At 40.5% G+C, this 16,505-nt stretch overlaps 1 protein-coding gene across 4 annotated transcripts in view; it reads right to left on the bottom strand.

The window, feature by feature from the left end:
• furina (furin (paired basic amino acid cleaving enzyme) a) overlaps window positions 1–12,667 on the bottom strand; it is an 80,406-nt gene extending 67,739 nt beyond the window's left edge. The window contains exons 1-2 of one of the 4 annotated variants that reach the window (XM_005915199.3): window positions 12,401–12,667; window positions 4,903–5,220 (exon numbers count right to left, since the gene is read on the bottom strand). In XM_005915199.3, the coding sequence (XP_005915261.1) occupies window positions 4,903–5,106 (204 nt within the window). In that variant the 5' untranslated portion in view covers window positions 5,107–5,220; window positions 12,401–12,667. Of the gene's footprint in view, window positions 1–4,902; window positions 5,221–8,399; window positions 11,082–11,789; window positions 12,379–12,400 lie in introns of those variants that run through there. The other 3 variants (XM_005915202.3, XM_005915201.3, XM_005915200.2) reach the window with 3 other exon arrangements.
• Between the last annotated feature and the right edge of the window lie 3,838 nt (window positions 12,668–16,505).

Below are 16,505 nucleotides of genomic sequence, written 5' to 3'. Positions count from 1 at the left end.
AACAAAAATTATACATATATAAAAACAAAACATTGATTTAATGGCACTGTGGTTCTGATTCAGCAGCCCCAATACAAATACTAAAAAATGTCAAATCAAAGTTAAATATCCATTACCATTTAAAAAAATAAAATAAAATAAAAAAAAATATCCCTGACTCACTGCTTTGGGTCAGCCAGCTAGACTTTTGTTGCCTGTGAATCCCCTGCTCTACAGAACAGATGACACATAGATTACTCAAAAGGAAAAGTACTCAGTAGCTGCAGTCCTAAATCCGACTTGTATATAAAGACACATAATGCACTGAATGCACCACATAAAAACGAATCGCTCATCGAGCAAAATTATCTCAAACTTATCTACCCGACTCGTGCAATGCATCGTGTACGATTTGTTCTTCATCTTTTTGTTTACAGAAATGTCTTCGCCCAGGGTTTGGTCCACTGGGCACATCAGAGTTTGGACATGTCCATCATTGGTGGGTTTTATTTTGCCAATTTACTTCTCTGCCTCTTTCGAACATGTCAGTGAATTACAGACTTGTACAGGGTAACCGTCTGAAGATGAGGCCTCCTTGGGTGGCTGTAGCTCAAGTGGTAGAACAGGCCATCTACTAATCGGAAGGTTGCTGGTTTGATCCCTGGCAACTAACCCCAAGTTGCTCTCTGATGCAACTATCAGAGTGCGAATGTTCGATAGAAAGCACTAGAAAGAGGGAAAAAAAGTACTTATGAATGGGGCACATTGCATAAAGTGCTTTGAGTGCTCAGGTAGAGCAGAAAAGAGCTATATAAGAACCAGTCCATTTACCATTCCTTTTTGTTGTATCGGAAGAGTTATACACAGATGTTTCTCTAGATTCTTAATAGTATGATTAGCAAATCTAAACAGTGGAGACCTGACATTGTAAGTTAAAAGGTAAGACAAACCATCACTGTGGAAGTTTCCATTAAACTGTCAAGACTCATAAGAAATCCACAAGAAGCTAGCTGCCTACTGCTAGCGAGCATCATTATCTGAAACAACCCAATGTTATAGGTTGTGCATCCTGAAAATTGAACAGGATATGAAGTAACCCATATGTGAAAAAACAGGATAATCTTACACAACCACAATGGCGCTCTGGGTTCAGCATCTTGCCCAAAGAGATGTCAGCATGTGACCTAAATGAGTGTGGTTTGACTCACTAACCTTCTGATTAGCAGAAGTTCCTGTGAACCACGTTATCCCCAGCTTTTAATGTGAAGGATTTTTTTTGGTCCCCAATCTTCACCCATATCACCTAATTTACAGGATCAGGATGGGACACGCAGTGATAACTATATCTAATGATGGATGTTGGACTGATGGGTAATTTTAACCTATAAACTGCAATTAATGCAGACACCTTCATGAGAACATGCTCTCGTGTCACATAAAAATTGTGGGTTGGTTAAGGGAGAGGTTGTATGGATGCCATAGAGCGAGCAGCATGAGTGAAGGCGAAATAAAAACAACCATCATCAGCGCTATAAAACCTGCCCAGCTGCAGTCTTTGATCCTCCCCTCCAGCTCCCCTGCTTAATTTGAACACCTGCACACACACCGAGCCACACGCACAGCCCCTGCTGCTCACACACGCCACGCCTGGCCACACATCGCTCACACAGCAAATCTCACTTCCCATCAGCTGTAGGCAGAAGCGGCAAACAGATTTGTTTGTTTTCTCTCTGAAGGAATGGCTTCATTTTAATCAATGAGCAGTGATGTTATGCCGTCGGGGCAGCGCAGAGCATGAGCGCGTCTTTATTTTAGTTATCACTTATGGTTATAGCTAACCTTTCAAAGATCATTAGCAAAATGCCAAGGACTGAACAGATGTGGGCGTTTCATGTCATTTACTCTTAAGGTTTCATATGCAACTGGATGTCTCCTGAAGCCTGTGCCTAAAACGGTCAATTCAATTAGAGCTACAATGAGGGATCATTTTCACCAACAACTATTCTACTGATTTAATAAAAGACATCTGTGAAAACATCTCATCGGTTTTACAAATCTATAAATGTCTTTGTCTCTGTGTGTCAAACAGCTCAAAATACCCAAAAGACATTTGAACCACAGACTTCTAGAACAAAAAGCATTTCCACCCATTCCCTTAAAACCAAAACACAGTTCTGGCAATGTGTTCACTGCTTTAATAAACTGAGTGCCTGCTGCATCTTTGTTAAAACAAAATCATTAGAAAAAGGTTATCATTCATTTTTTTGTCCTTTCCACACTAACCTTGAGTGCACACAGAGGAAGTTAATGTTGGTAACGATCGGTAATCCGTCTTGTGAATTTCTCTTTGATAAATCAAACCCAGGTTTTCATAGGATGCCAGCAGCCCAGCATGTGCACATTAGGACACAGGTAATGGTGGAATTCCTTAGCAGCATAAGATGGCTGCCATAGTTCTTCCTGCAGAACATGTGCGAGGTCAGGGCTGATGCCTTTTTAAGCAGGATAGTGGATCTAATGTTGGGCTGTATTTACTCACCTACTCTCAAAAACACCAAACATATATACCATGTTGTGGATCAAAAGCGAGGGGGGGGGGGGTAAATAGGAGGGATAACTGATTTAAGTGAAAACCTGGAACATCTGTTTTTCATTCAGTTCATGTTTCAGACTTCAGAGACCTCAAGGCTTTACTCAGCATCTTTCCAGCTAACTTTATTAAGCCTGCTTTGTTAGATAGACCCACGCTCGGCCTTTTTTCCTGTCTAGATGCTGCGTCAAGACTACCTCATCAATCTAGCTCTGGTCAGACAAAACGGTCCATTTTCCTTCCATAAAACATCATAAAATCTTTTAAGTTGCTGAGACAGGCCGAACCATGCAGGACCTCATCTCCAGGGTGCAGTTTTGTAACTACATGGGTGTAATTGCTTTGTCTGGGTTTCTTGTTATTCACAGGCAATACATAGTTAAAGGATTAAATGTGTAGGATTACTCACTAGTCTTCATGCTGTGATTCAGAGCGAGAATAACATTCCTAGTCACGACCAGTAATACCATATGGTGCAGTGCGGAATATTGTTCCCTGAAAACGAGGTGAGGCTACACGGACTGAAACATCTGCTTGTTCCTCAATCATTTTCTAAACCAGTCAAAATTAACATTTTTAAAAATTGTATGTTTATAAAAACAAAAGTAATACAAATGCACACTGGCATTTAAAAAGGAGACAAATGGGTCACTACCTACGAGCTTACCTCAGTCCCAACTCTGTCAGTTCGTTAGTGTTTTTAAAATCACGTGAAACTTTATTAAAATTTACGCGACATTGCAAAAAAAAAGTATTATTTACATGTATAATTTGAATTGATTTGAGTTAACAACTTAAAAATTTCCCAGCCTAATTAAATATTGTTTAAATAATGTTTATTTTACAAATATATCCACTAGTTTTCACTTTCTTGGGGTGAAATAATAGATCCAACGTAACACAGCTCTGTCACATATACTTAAAGTTACTTGTTATGATTGTTTCATACAGAACAAAACAATTTTGAAGCTTGAAAAATCCATTTCCCCGAGACATGTTGGCCACATTTCCTTTCCGAGAAGAAATAAAAATAATAAAAACTTTATAGGGACTCATTACTATTCCATACAGACGTATAAAACAATTTAAAAGGAGGTTATTTATTTATTTAGATACTTTTCACAAGCTGTGGTTTTATTTCATACATGGGTACTGGCTCTATGTTGACTTTAAAGCTTATTACCCTAGCGTGACACCTGTTGAGCCATTTTCCCCTCCTATTGGGTTAGCTGTTAATCACCGATACATGACAACAATTCGGCTTTTGAACAGTAGTCAAGACAAAGAAAACACTCCTTCATGCTGAAAGACTAAATTAACCTTTCCCCTCTTTTTCTTTTGCAAGGGGAGGGTGTGATGGAGTTAAAGGATAACTTTGTTAATTGGCTTCCATCGAGTCCAAACAGGAAGTCATTAAAAAGTGCCTGAAGATTACAGGAAATAATTATCTGTAAGTTGCTGGCCATATCTTCTGAGTTTGAAAACTATGAGCATTGTAAAATCTTCATTTTATATACCAGTACCAAGTTTAGGAATATGCACAAAAATCTGCTCATTATTCAGTGTTTTCACCTTTGTCTTGTTTACTTAGATTCTTTAATATCGTCATCAATAAAAACTATAGACATTATGAGGCGTTTCCTGCTTTAGGGGAGGTTTGTATGTTTGTATACTGCAGTTTTAGCCTACAGTCCCAACTAGCTCACTACCTAGCTCTAAGAAAACTAAAACCAGTTTTTTAAGACTATTTAAAAATCAGATTTCTTGGAAGAAATTCATGCTTCTTGTAGAACCCATCTCATAACAATGATCATGTAAAAAAACGCACTGGCAGGACAGGTAATACATAATGCTTCCATCACACCATAACAATACAGTCACACAATGGGCCAAAGAACAGAAAACCGGTTTTAACTGGAAACATCAACAATGTGAAGAAATCAGAGTGCTTGTCTTCCGATGACAAAGTTTGCTCTCAGACTGCTGAGCCAACAGCAAGCCAGAAAACAATGGCTTTAAAAATAATCACTAAAATCATCAAGAAACTCTCAGAAATGATTTCATAAATGTTTAGAGAATATAATAACAGAATTTACCAAATCAGAAATTAGACATAACAAGGGCACACTGTGCTCATAGCTGCAAGCCCACCTTCTTTCTTCAGGAATTAGATAAGCCCTATATTTAGATAATCAAATTGAGATTTGTTTAAATTTCATATGAACTGTTTATAACCCCTAATCAAGAGTACTTCAGGTTTTTGACACTCCGATATGAAAACAATGCAACAGCAAATGCAGGAAAAGAAAAAGAAAATGCAGCTTATTACTTACGTGTCCATAGTTGATGAATCCATGTTTGCTAGCAATTTGATCAGCCTCCTCCTGACCTCCAGGTATGTGGACAGCCCATGTGTTGGTGTAGACCTTCTGACCCTGTACCGGTCCACAAACCAGCAACACCAACAGAGGCACAAGCAGCAACTCCAGCAGCCTGAACCTGCGGCCTACGGAGGGAGATGGATGGCCAGTAGCCATGGGTTCCCCTAGTGCAGCACAGTCACTGAGCACAGCGCCTCTCCAACAGGCCGGGGCTGCTCACAGTACATGCAGGTGCACGGAGCGTCAGAGAAAAGGAAAGTCACAAATCACCTGAAAAGAAAAGGCAAAAAATAACAAAAGGTACAGTATTAAAACAAGATACCGTAAGGTTTTAAACTAACAAAAGATTTAAAATCAAATTTCCACAGAACACAAGAACAAACACACGCAAGGGAAAGAGGAGAAAGTAAACAGTTTAATTTTAACCTTATCGCCTTCCTTTATTTGGTGGATTAAGGAACATAAAGGGGAACAAGAAAGAGATAGGCTTGGTGTGGAAGTTTACAGATTTTAAATTACACTGTAAAGTGACTGCAGAGGTGTTGCAAAGAAAACTGACCACATTGAATATGTTAATCTGTTTTGTTCATCCACCCCAACAGGAGTTCTGACCACGCACGTTGCAGCCCAGCTAAACACAGCCATTTGATAATCCCACAGGAAGAGCCGGACGCCCAGCCCCAAAATGATGTTGCGGTCAGACACGCAGCGGCAAATTGTGGTGTTCACGCTCTCCTGGGAGGATACAGTAGATGCAGTTTACAAAAAAAAAAAAAAAAATGCTGAGGTATACCGAGTTGGCAGCAGAGGTGGAGAAATGTGGTTGGAAAGCTAGACTACGCCCCAGATGCTGGGGGAATCACAGCAGAGGCAGTTTTGGTATGAGGTGCAGGATCAGCTTGAGGGACGAGTTTGAATGCCTGAAGGTAGCAGCGGCAGCCACCGAATGGCTGAGGCCAAGGACAGAACATCAAGTGTTCGATGAGAAAAAAAAAGTTTCCGATTTGAGTGATGCCATTTCTTTGTAAAATGCTAACTGATGTGTTATCAGCCACTCATTGAAAAAAAAAACATCTAACACAATCTTATGAATGAGACAAAGCAATTTATCTTATCAAGCCACAGCAGCCAGTGCGAGCCGAGAGATCTCAGCTTGCGGTGATTGTTTGCTGATACAATTTTGCGTCTGAGCTGTTGTTTAGAGTCAAGGTCAGCTGTGGCTGTTGAGACCATTATCCAAAGTGCTAACTCTGTTGTAATCTTAAGCTCACTATGCTGCACTAAATAAAGTGCTTCCATTCGGCCTTTTCATCGCATCTGTTCTACTGTGGGATGGAGCTTTCCGTCCTTTCACGGGTGTTACAGCCTCTGTGTTAGCCATTCGACAAATTAAAAGACTTGAAATTATCTCGCACTCCGAATGAACAAACAAGCGCTTCGAGATTTCCCCGAGCAGTTTGTTGTGAGGCACGCATGATGTGTTAAGAGGTGGAAGGAAAATTTAGCTGTGAACTTAGGAGTCACTTTTAGTGTATAGTGTTACCAAAGACAGATTAATATCCCACCAATCCATTCATCACAACAACAGCACACAAAACAAACATCTTTACTATATGAATATTACATATATTTACATTATCTTTGAGGTGCAGTAGGAAGCAATCTAAGTAGGAATGTTTCATCCCTGTCCTGTACCCTGTCCTTTTTCCTCCAGTTCTTCCCAGGAAGACACTGCAGCATTCCCAAGCCAGGCAAGAGACAACATAATTTCTCCATCAAGTTCTGGGTCTGCCCTGGAGGTCTTGTTTCAGCTGGATATGTCAAAAATATCTCACTTGGGAGACATCCAAGGGACATGTTCAAATCAGCTCAAGTGGCCCGACACTGGTTGTCAACTTCTCTTAGAATTCCAGGATTTTACACCAGAAAACCCCATTAATCAACAGATACGTGACCAAACTTTGTGTATCACTTAGAACTTGATACATGAGCCATCAAGAACAGCCTGATACTTCCGTCCATGCCTTAAGATAAGGGAAGACATCAGGATCCAGATTAGTTTGTTACATTTTCTTCATTAGAACATCAAGACAATGTCTTCTGGGTTTCTGATTTAACTCCTTCCAAAATTCCTGGAACAATGACCTGCATCCACACCACGGTTTAATCACTTGTAATTCGGGAAACCTTTTAGTAACACTGTGAGTAAGCCTGAGAAAACTAACCAACAAACAAACAAAATCAAATCGATTATGACCTCCTTGGTGGAAGTAAATAAACACTTTGAATGAGTATCTACTGACTATTTTGTTGTTATCAAAAGCTGATACTCTGCTGAACACTCACAGTTCAAGGCTGCTTCCCAGGAACCTCTGCACTGTCAAATGTCAAAACACCTCTAACACCTTTGTCCTAAATGTGCAACTTTCAGTGTGATTTTTTTTTTGTTAGGTTTATATCAACCATGATGTAAAAAAAATGAAATAAAAATATGTGGTAGATCTCCATCACTTCAGTATTAAAGTTTCTAGAACAATGGTGGCTGTACTATTTCTCCACTGGTGGAGCTTATTGCTCAGAAACACAGGAAGTCTCCTGGCATAACCTCCTCTTCTGCATACGTGTCAAAACATCTTTATCTTTTGTTGCCAGATGCTATACACTGTAACAAAATGTCTTTGGTAACTTTATTGCCTAACACAATACCAGATTAACACAGTATGCCAACTCACTTGAATTAACAACATCTACCTTTTAAAAGCTCCTTGTTATCTGGAATAAATAATGCACATGTAGAACTGACAGGCTGCATCAGGTGAGGACTTAAAAGTGTACATCAGACATCAGAGTCCAGACATTTACTCAGCCCTTTACTAGGTCTGACTTTGTTCAGTGTGTTGTGAAGCTACAGGTCACATCATTAGCAAAAAGCAAGCAAACAGGTCAGCCCGGCTCTGGCTGACATGTCAAGCTGCTAATCTATGTCAGGACGTTTCAAGAGTAGATTTTCATTGCATAAATCCCTTCACATCAGAAACGACTATAAATAAAAAGCGACATGTATAAGAAAGCGAGCAGAACAAATCAGGTGTCAGAAATACATCTCAAAAACACCCAAATCCCTCCATCGCCTGTTAATTCCCTCTCTCTGTTCAGATAAGCCTGTTTTACAAACACAGAAATATCTAGCTAAATTAAAAAATTAATCCAAACGCGCCATATTAATTACACGTTTACCTTTTCATTGCCCACTCAATTTGTACTGAAATAGACACACAAGAGTTTGCTCCTGTGTGGATTTTACATCCTTCTGAAAAGCTCAAAGGTTACAAGCTACTTAAACAAATATTTGCATAAGTATTAAAATTAGGTTAAAATGATCTGATTTTTCTAATTAAAAGGAGTCAAGCACTCAAAGTATTACAGACTAATATGACAGCATAACTCACTTAACTTTGTCTTCTTTCCTGTAATGCAGTAAGTATCAGCGAGTGGCCGATCCCTGTGCTCTGTTTGGTTTGACACGCACCTTCTTTAAAGCACTTTTGCCTGTGACCTCACCTCAGTGCTCAACCACTCAGTTTCTCCAACGTCAGCTTGGAAAACCCACATACCGTGGCCCAACAACCACTCAACTACTTTACAGTCTGCGAGAGACAAAGACGAAGCCGACCGCTGGGCTGCGAGGTCTTTAGCGTTACCACGGTAAATGATACCATATGTCAGACTGCGATAACACAGGTTATTACAGAAAAAACCTGCACCATATTATAATTAGCCAAGTGTCATTAAACTCAAAGGATAATACCGCCCTCATTACCGATCTCATCAGGACAATTTAGAAAGGAAAACTGTTTACACCTCATCGGTTTATTGTTTACATTTTAATGAGATAAAAATGAACTCAAATGCATTTAGCCCATATGACCCTTTGAGAAATTCAAATATCTGGCAATTAGGATTCTCTCTCACATTGTGACATACACACAAAAATCAATATTTCTCCGTTGGCGACTCAAAGAGCCTCCAGAGGGTTCTGAAGATAATCTGTGTGTGTAGCAGAGTGATGAAATGACAATAACGATACTGATAAGTTGAATCATGAAAATGCTACGAACAACATAATAAAAATTTAATTAGCGCTCTCTGCTAAATATTGCAAGAGATTAGCGGAGAAGTGGAGTGCTCAAGCCAAAAATATTCTCCAGTGTGATCAACTTTTACTTCTTTAAACTGTCTACAAGCACAAGTCAGCAGTTCTTGGACGTCTACGGTAAACCACAGAGTTTCTAAATGTGTAGATTAGAATCCTCAGGGACAATCTGGTAATTCCAATCAATTGACATGTTGTGATGCCACACGTTTACATTGCCTAGTATGCCCAACAACAACCCCAGACATTGTTTCTTTCATACATAAGCAAGAGCAATGTTCTAGCCAAAAGTGCAAATAAACTTGTTTAACCGCTTGTGGCAAAAAACACACCAGTGAGTACAACCAGGATATAAAGGCATGCAAAGAGGAGATACGAGCACCTGGTGGCGTGCAACCCAGTCACAAACAAATGACTGAGCCAAACACTCGCCTGGATGGAAATGACTGCTAAAAATAAAAGCGTTACTTAAAATTTCCAGGTAAAACATTACGTAGCCTACTTTTATGCTTTCATTTGACTTTTAATGTGTCACTGTTGTTGTACTATAATGCTCCTACTGCTGGTGGCACCCTGTGACAACAGATGCACATTTCGAATTAGGCAGTCTGTCATCGGAAACTACCCTTCATTTTGTTCCCACTAATAAATGCTGTTGCCTGCAAGCTGCAACCACCAATAACACTTTCACTGTTTTTCATACATCTTTATAAATACCGTTATTGAAAATTTTATTTAAATATCATGTTAGAATTTAGAGGCTATATCACCCACCCCTAGTATCATTAGCAGTATTTGGCAATTTCAAAATCTGACGTTCCAGTATGTCAGACAACATTTTTCCCTCCTTTCAGAAACACAAAGAAACAGATTTTCTTAACATTTGATATGCATTTAATTGTTTACAGCTCTGCTAAGATCAGTTGGTTGTTGCGTTCCAAACCCATGTTGCCAACAGGAAGTTGCAGAGTACCCTCTGGTTTAAAAAAATAAAATACTATCACAATATGCATTCTCAACATGTCGAACATGGTTGAAAGTTTCTCACGCGTTTACTTTTTAAAAACATTTTGATTAATCAGCTGTTCTAAATGGTGATGAGCAAAAACCAATCAGCTTTACCATGATCGTTTTTCCTAAAATGCATTTATCAATAACCTCTTAATAGGTTATCCCACCCCTGTTAGAGACAGAGGTAGGATTATTCCCCTCTCCCTAAGAGTAACCTTTAAAAAGAAGCCGACTGAACCAGCAGAATATTCGTGTTTCTATCCTTCCATGTGCTGAGGAAAGCCTCTGGATGACACACAGGTTTCACTGCTGAATAAAGCAGGAAAACAGAATTCATGGCATTTTGAGAAGTGTAACTGCAGTGTTAACTTCTTCCTGTCACAGATTTTCACTAAAGAACTCAAGATGAAGCCTGCTTTTGAAATAGATACCTGTATTATTGAAGAGAACAAAAAGAAAAAGGAGAAGAGCTTTGGGACCACTACTGGTTCACATGTGCTTTTAAAAAAAAAAAAACACCCCACCGCTGTGCATCTTTATAGAACAAGCCCTGTGTTAAACCCAAACCTGGCACAGCTGCAAGTATAAAACCCTTTCATTCAACATGCCAGGAGTACAATGAAAAACATCCAAGCTGAACCTCTCCTGTTATTGTTTATGCTCTTGAATGCAGGTTTCTAATAGCAGGGGTGGCTTTTTATTCATCCCCAGGGTGCATGTTCTCACCATTTTCCCATTTTTTGCGTATCCCACCTTCTTAGACACACAACTATAACCAAACACATCATCAGTGCAGTGTTCCCAGCTTTAAAAACAAAACAAAACCTTCATTGTCCACAGAATATCATGTGCTTTGCTATCATTTTTTAGGAGTGAGCTATAATTTTTATTATTAAACCTATTTGGGGGTTACTGGAAGACTGATTATCACTCTGCCCTATTAGTGCTTGCAAGCAACACAAAAAAAACCGAAAAAAAAAAACAACTTGCTCATCTGCACCCCCCCGAAAAAAAAAAATCTGGCATAAGGAAAAGCTTGCTCAGATCTATAAAGCATCAAATGCTTGCATTCAAAACAACATGCATTGTGTTTTTGTAATGTGGTACATGTCACTGCATGCAAGGAGCTTTACAGCTTGTTTTTATGTTTATCCATAACGATGAGCAGCTCTATATTGCCACAGTAGAGAAGTAAAATTATCAGTAGGTGTAACAATAATGGGGAAAACACAGAGGCACAACAAAAGCAGGTCAGCTCCCACGATCAGTGCAGCATATAGTGTGACACTTAATATTCAATGTTCAGTCACATTTCATAAACCCCAAACGAGATTTTCAGGGAAAGCTAATCCAGATTATGTCTTAAACTGTACAAGACTTGCATGTAAAGCAGGCCAGACAGCGAGGTAAATACAACAGCATTTAAACTACTCACATTTGCCAAAATAACAGCAATAGCTGATCAAGACATTACTCAAAGCAAACTGTATGTCTCAGTCTCCATATTCATTGGATATACAAGAGTTCCTATAAACTGCATGTGGCAACAACAAGTACTTAGCCTTCAGAAGACGGTAGCAGAGATTAACTGCAGTACAGATCAAGAAGGAGGAAAAAACTTCTTTCTCGGGCCTTAAATGCCAAGAAAAAAAGGGGGAAACGCTTTGATGTTTACCAGCTAAAGTTGAGAGGTTTTCGTGTGTCAGCTGACGGCGGAGTTTGCGGTCGCTTAAACTCAACTCACAGGTTAAGTCCGTGACAACAACACGCTGTCATAATTTGGCTCGGAGCAAGAGGTTGGAGCTGATCCGATGATGACTCCTGCGCTTGACAAATATGTCTGAAACTGTAACCGCGCCGCGATTAACGCAAACTTGACGCCGCGGTAGCCTGGGCTGTTCCGTCTCACAGGTGCCTCCCCTTTTTCCCCCTCTCTCATCCGCCCCTGCCGAGCATTTCCTCACATTTTACTCCTCAGAGCACGGATCACGAACGCCACGATTTTTTTTCTCCTCCACTCCGCAGGAACAACCACAGAAACCGGACGCGGCGCAGTCGACGTCAGCTCGGCATGTGTGTGTCTATAGGCGAGAGGTCTCCCCCTTTTCCAAGCAGACACCCACAAACTGACAGGATAACAAAAAGAAAACATCAACACGTCGTCCGGTTCTGCCCTGTGTCACGGACCCGGTGGTCCTGACACCGAGGGCTCGGTAAACTTGGCAGCCCAAACAAGTAACGACACAAGCTAAAGCAGACAGGAAACTTACCGACGGCTCAACTTACCAGCTGCCGTTTACATCCTGCTCCACACGGCTTATTGGTGCCTCACACCGCGGTGTTAGACCCGACGACGACGCGACAAAACCGCAAAAAAACTGATAACAGCGAACTGCTGGTTATAAATAGTCATGATAACCCTCCGGTGTGTGGCTGAGTGGTCCGTACAAGCCCCAGGAAATACGTCACGGCCGTGAATGTAGCGGAGACGTTAGAGGAAAACTACCGAGCTGCGGCGCTGCTACAGCCCCACCTGCCGGCCACAGGCGGCGTCGCACCCTCATGCCGACACAGAGGCTGTGTCCGGCAGCTGCCAAACACGCTATTGATTCCTAGAGGGGTCATTTATTATAGTGAAAAACACGCAGTGGATGCCAATCTGTTACGTGTGCGTGACTGTATGCCAATAAAGCTTACTGTAGTTGAGAAAACTGCTGTTGGGCCTATTAATTTACCAGCTTCCTTAACCTTTAAATAGTTGGTAAAAAAAACAAAACATATTTTATGTCACGGTGCAGATTATGACCTTTTGGCATATGTGGAAAACAACCTATATGTTATCTGAAACAGGTTCACTGCGTTTTAAAAAGCACATTTGCAGCATCTGGTCCAAGCCTGATGGCTATAATTTCCTTTGTTACAGTTTTCTCCACACAAACTCTAATAGTTTGTTTGTTTGTTTGTTTGTTTTATCTCATGATGCTGCCACTCCCAGAGCCTGGTCCTGTCCAAGGTCTTTTCCTTTTGAAAGGGAGTTTTTCCTTGCCACTTTCACAGGGGCTATCTCATACGGAGTTGTTGGATTATTGGGTTTTTCTCCTGATTACCTTCCAGTGTAAAGGACTTTGATTCTGTTTAAATTCTTCACAATCAATCCCTTTGATGTATACCAGTATAGTAAATTTACATTTACACAGAATCTCAAAGCACACCTGGGTTTTCCTCAAAGCATGCAGGTGACTGGCTTAGACCAAGGAGGACCCCTATCGCCTCACCGTAGGAGGGTCTCCGTGTACCCAGCTTTCCCCACAGTGCAAAGACATGCATGTTGGGTTAACTGGTGATTCTAAATTGGCTGTAGGTGTGAATGTGAGTGTGTTGTCTGTCTCTGTGGGTCAGCCTTGGGACAGACTGGCGACTTGGCTAGGGAGTACCCCGCCTCTCTTTCCATGATAGCTGGGGTAGGCTCCAACCTAACCCTGAACTAGATAAGTGGAAGTAAATGAATGGATGGAAAACTCATATGTTAATAATACTGACTAGTCCCTGCTTTTCTGTGTCAGATTTAACCCGGCTGTAATTAGATGCATGCACCATGTGGGCTGCCCCTGAAGCCAGCGCCTGGTTCCCTTCCATATGGGGACAAACTCAGCACCAAGGTTGCATGTCATTAATTCATCTCTCTCACTCCATTTTCTGTCAACTGTCTAATGGAGCATTTTAATGAATTAACACACTACCTCAAAAATAATGGGAAAAAATTAACATGATATCAAGAAAAATTATTAACTATTTTTCAGATTATACAGGACCCAGTTTATTAAACAACCTCCAGCATAAAGCAGGATTTTAAACCTACTCCAGGTCCCGATGGGCAGGCCCATTTCTTAAATCAGAAACCAAATGATAAGCAATGAACTTGGGGCTCTAGGTTCAGTTTCTCACTTGCCTCTTTCTATCAGCATCCTTCAATAATTTAGTGAGGCCACCTGCAACAGTCTATGGAGCAAACACTTCAAATGCTATTGCATTCATCAAATGTTAAACTGTTGCATAGTTTAAACTATTCAACGGTGCCTCCGCTCAAACCTGTTTCCTTGACTACCCATTTTCCATGAGTGCTTATTCAGCTCACTGGGGGCCTGTCACAGCTGACTCAGGGCAAAAAGAGGGGTAAAACCCAGAGAGATCATCATGTCATCACAGGCAACACAGACACTCACACTTCACATTCACACCCACTCCTAAAAGTTAACACACTGAAGTGAATATACTGAGGCTACATCTTTTAATTACTGACTTACTGAAAGTGATCAGTTCAGTAATACAATAAAAAAACAGAAATGTTCATTTTTATCCCTTATCTCTTTTTAACTTATTTATTTTTATTGATAAGTTAAAACAATAACATATTCTGCAGATTTTAGAGTATTTGTTTGTTTGTTTCTTTTTTGTTGTTTGTTTAGAGAAATGAAAGAAATTGAGTGTGTCTTGCAAAGCTTATACAAGATTCATAAATGACGTGATTGCATTGTTGTCCAGAGACGGTAAGCTGGGCACACTCAAAGGCCATATCCTGCGGTATTGAAGGATTCTTCCATCAAATATGCAGCATTTCATAAAATGAAATGAAATCCTGCTATAGGGGGGAAAAAATCTTTTAAGCGCACTGAAAGCTCTATTTTCACTGACACAGTGCCGGTGTTATAGTGTGCAGTTGTGCCTTGCTACCTTTTGAGAAGCAGCCAGCATTCTGACAGGATTGAGAATCTATTATTATGCAGCTATAGTCGGGGTAATTGATAGGGGAAGAGAATCATGGTGGGCAGAGTCTGCGGGCTTCATCTCTGTCGTGGTCCCTGTGGTTTCCACTTCTTGTGCCTTCTGTGTTCCACTTTCTTTGTTATCATGTTTTCTTTCAGTCTTAATTCTCAGCGTTAGCTATTACCTATTTGTGGTGACAGCCTCTTTTACTTTGAAAGTTAGTTTTTTCATGTGTCTTGTTTTTTTGGCTTTGTTTCCTGTTTTTTCAACTGAAAAGGCATATAGACATGATCAAAGTGAAGTTGAAACTGAACATCAGAATTGAGAAGAAAGCTTTGAATGTGGCGTGGTTGTTGGTGTCAGTCAGGGTCGTCCGAGTATTTCAGAAACTGCTGATCTACTGGAATTTTTCCCACACACAAAATATCCAGCAGATCAGCAGTTCTTTGGGTGAAAAGGCCTTGTTGATGTAAGAGGTCAGAGGTCAGACTGCTTTGAGTTGATAGGAAGGCAACAGTAAAGCTTGATTTTGACTTCTGTGTGAAATCTACGCCCTAATTTATGTAGTAACCGAAAAACTCCTTTTACCCCATTCCACGCCATTCAGACTGTTGTGGAATGCCTTGACCCGACGTGTAGTTACATTTCTCAGGAGGTGCACGTCAGGTTACATAGAAGGTTGCGGTGTAGGGTTAAAATGAAGTTGCGGTTATGGCCTAAGTTGTGACGTAGATCTGATGCGGAAGTATAATCCATGTGTAACTCAAATGAGTGCAGAAGAGCACACATTGGTTTCAGCAGCAGAAGACCACACCACATGCCAATCCTGTCAGCTAAGATGCGAAAACTAAGACTGCAAATTTACACCGGCTCACTGAAACTAGACAATAGAAGATTTGAAAAACATTACCTGGTACAATGAGTACTGATTTCTGCTGCATTATTCAGATGGTAGGGTAAGAATTTGGAGTAAAAAGCATGAACGCATTGAACGATTCTGCCTTGTGTCAACTGTTCAGGCTGCTGGTGACGCGGTAATGGTGTGGTGAAAATTTTCTTGGCTCACTTTAGGTTCCATAGTTCTAGCTGAGCATTGTGTAAACACCACAGGCTTACCCCTTCATGACTGCAGTTTATCCATCGTCTAATAGCTGCTTTGGGCCATGTCACAAAGCTCAAATCATCTCAAAGTGCTTTCTTGAACATGGCAAGAGTTCACTGTACTCAAATGGCCTCCACAGTGACCAGATCTCTATTCAGTAGAGCACATTTAGGATGTGATGAAACAGGAGATTCAGATCATGGATGTGCAACCAACAGATTTGCAGCAAGTCCAACCCAGTAGCAGCAAACAGAGCCTAATAAATTGTCTGATGAGTGTATAGACCACGGTGTATTAATGTAATGAAATATCTCAAATTTCTGAAAGTCTTATCCTCTGTCAAACATTAATTATTGCAGCGAGATTGTTCTAACAAAAGAACATTACAGACAAAACACCTACATAAACTCATTTATATTCTGCCAAGCTGATAACCCGCATAAGAGAGAAACATGTGCAGCCAAGCACAATCAAGAGCAATGCAAGTTAAAGGAATAGCACGCAGACGAAACGGAACAGTTCAAA

Source organism: Haplochromis burtoni, unplaced genomic scaffold (assembly GCF_018398535.1).
Source record: "Haplochromis burtoni strain Fernald_Lab_line unplaced genomic scaffold, NCSU_Asbu1 Contig_11, whole genome shotgun sequence".
In the NCBI taxonomy this organism is placed as follows: domain Eukaryota; kingdom Metazoa; phylum Chordata; class Actinopteri; order Cichliformes; family Cichlidae; genus Haplochromis; species Haplochromis burtoni.
The sequence above is the reverse complement of the archived record's forward strand: the minus strand, read 5'-3'. Positions and strand labels throughout refer to the sequence as shown.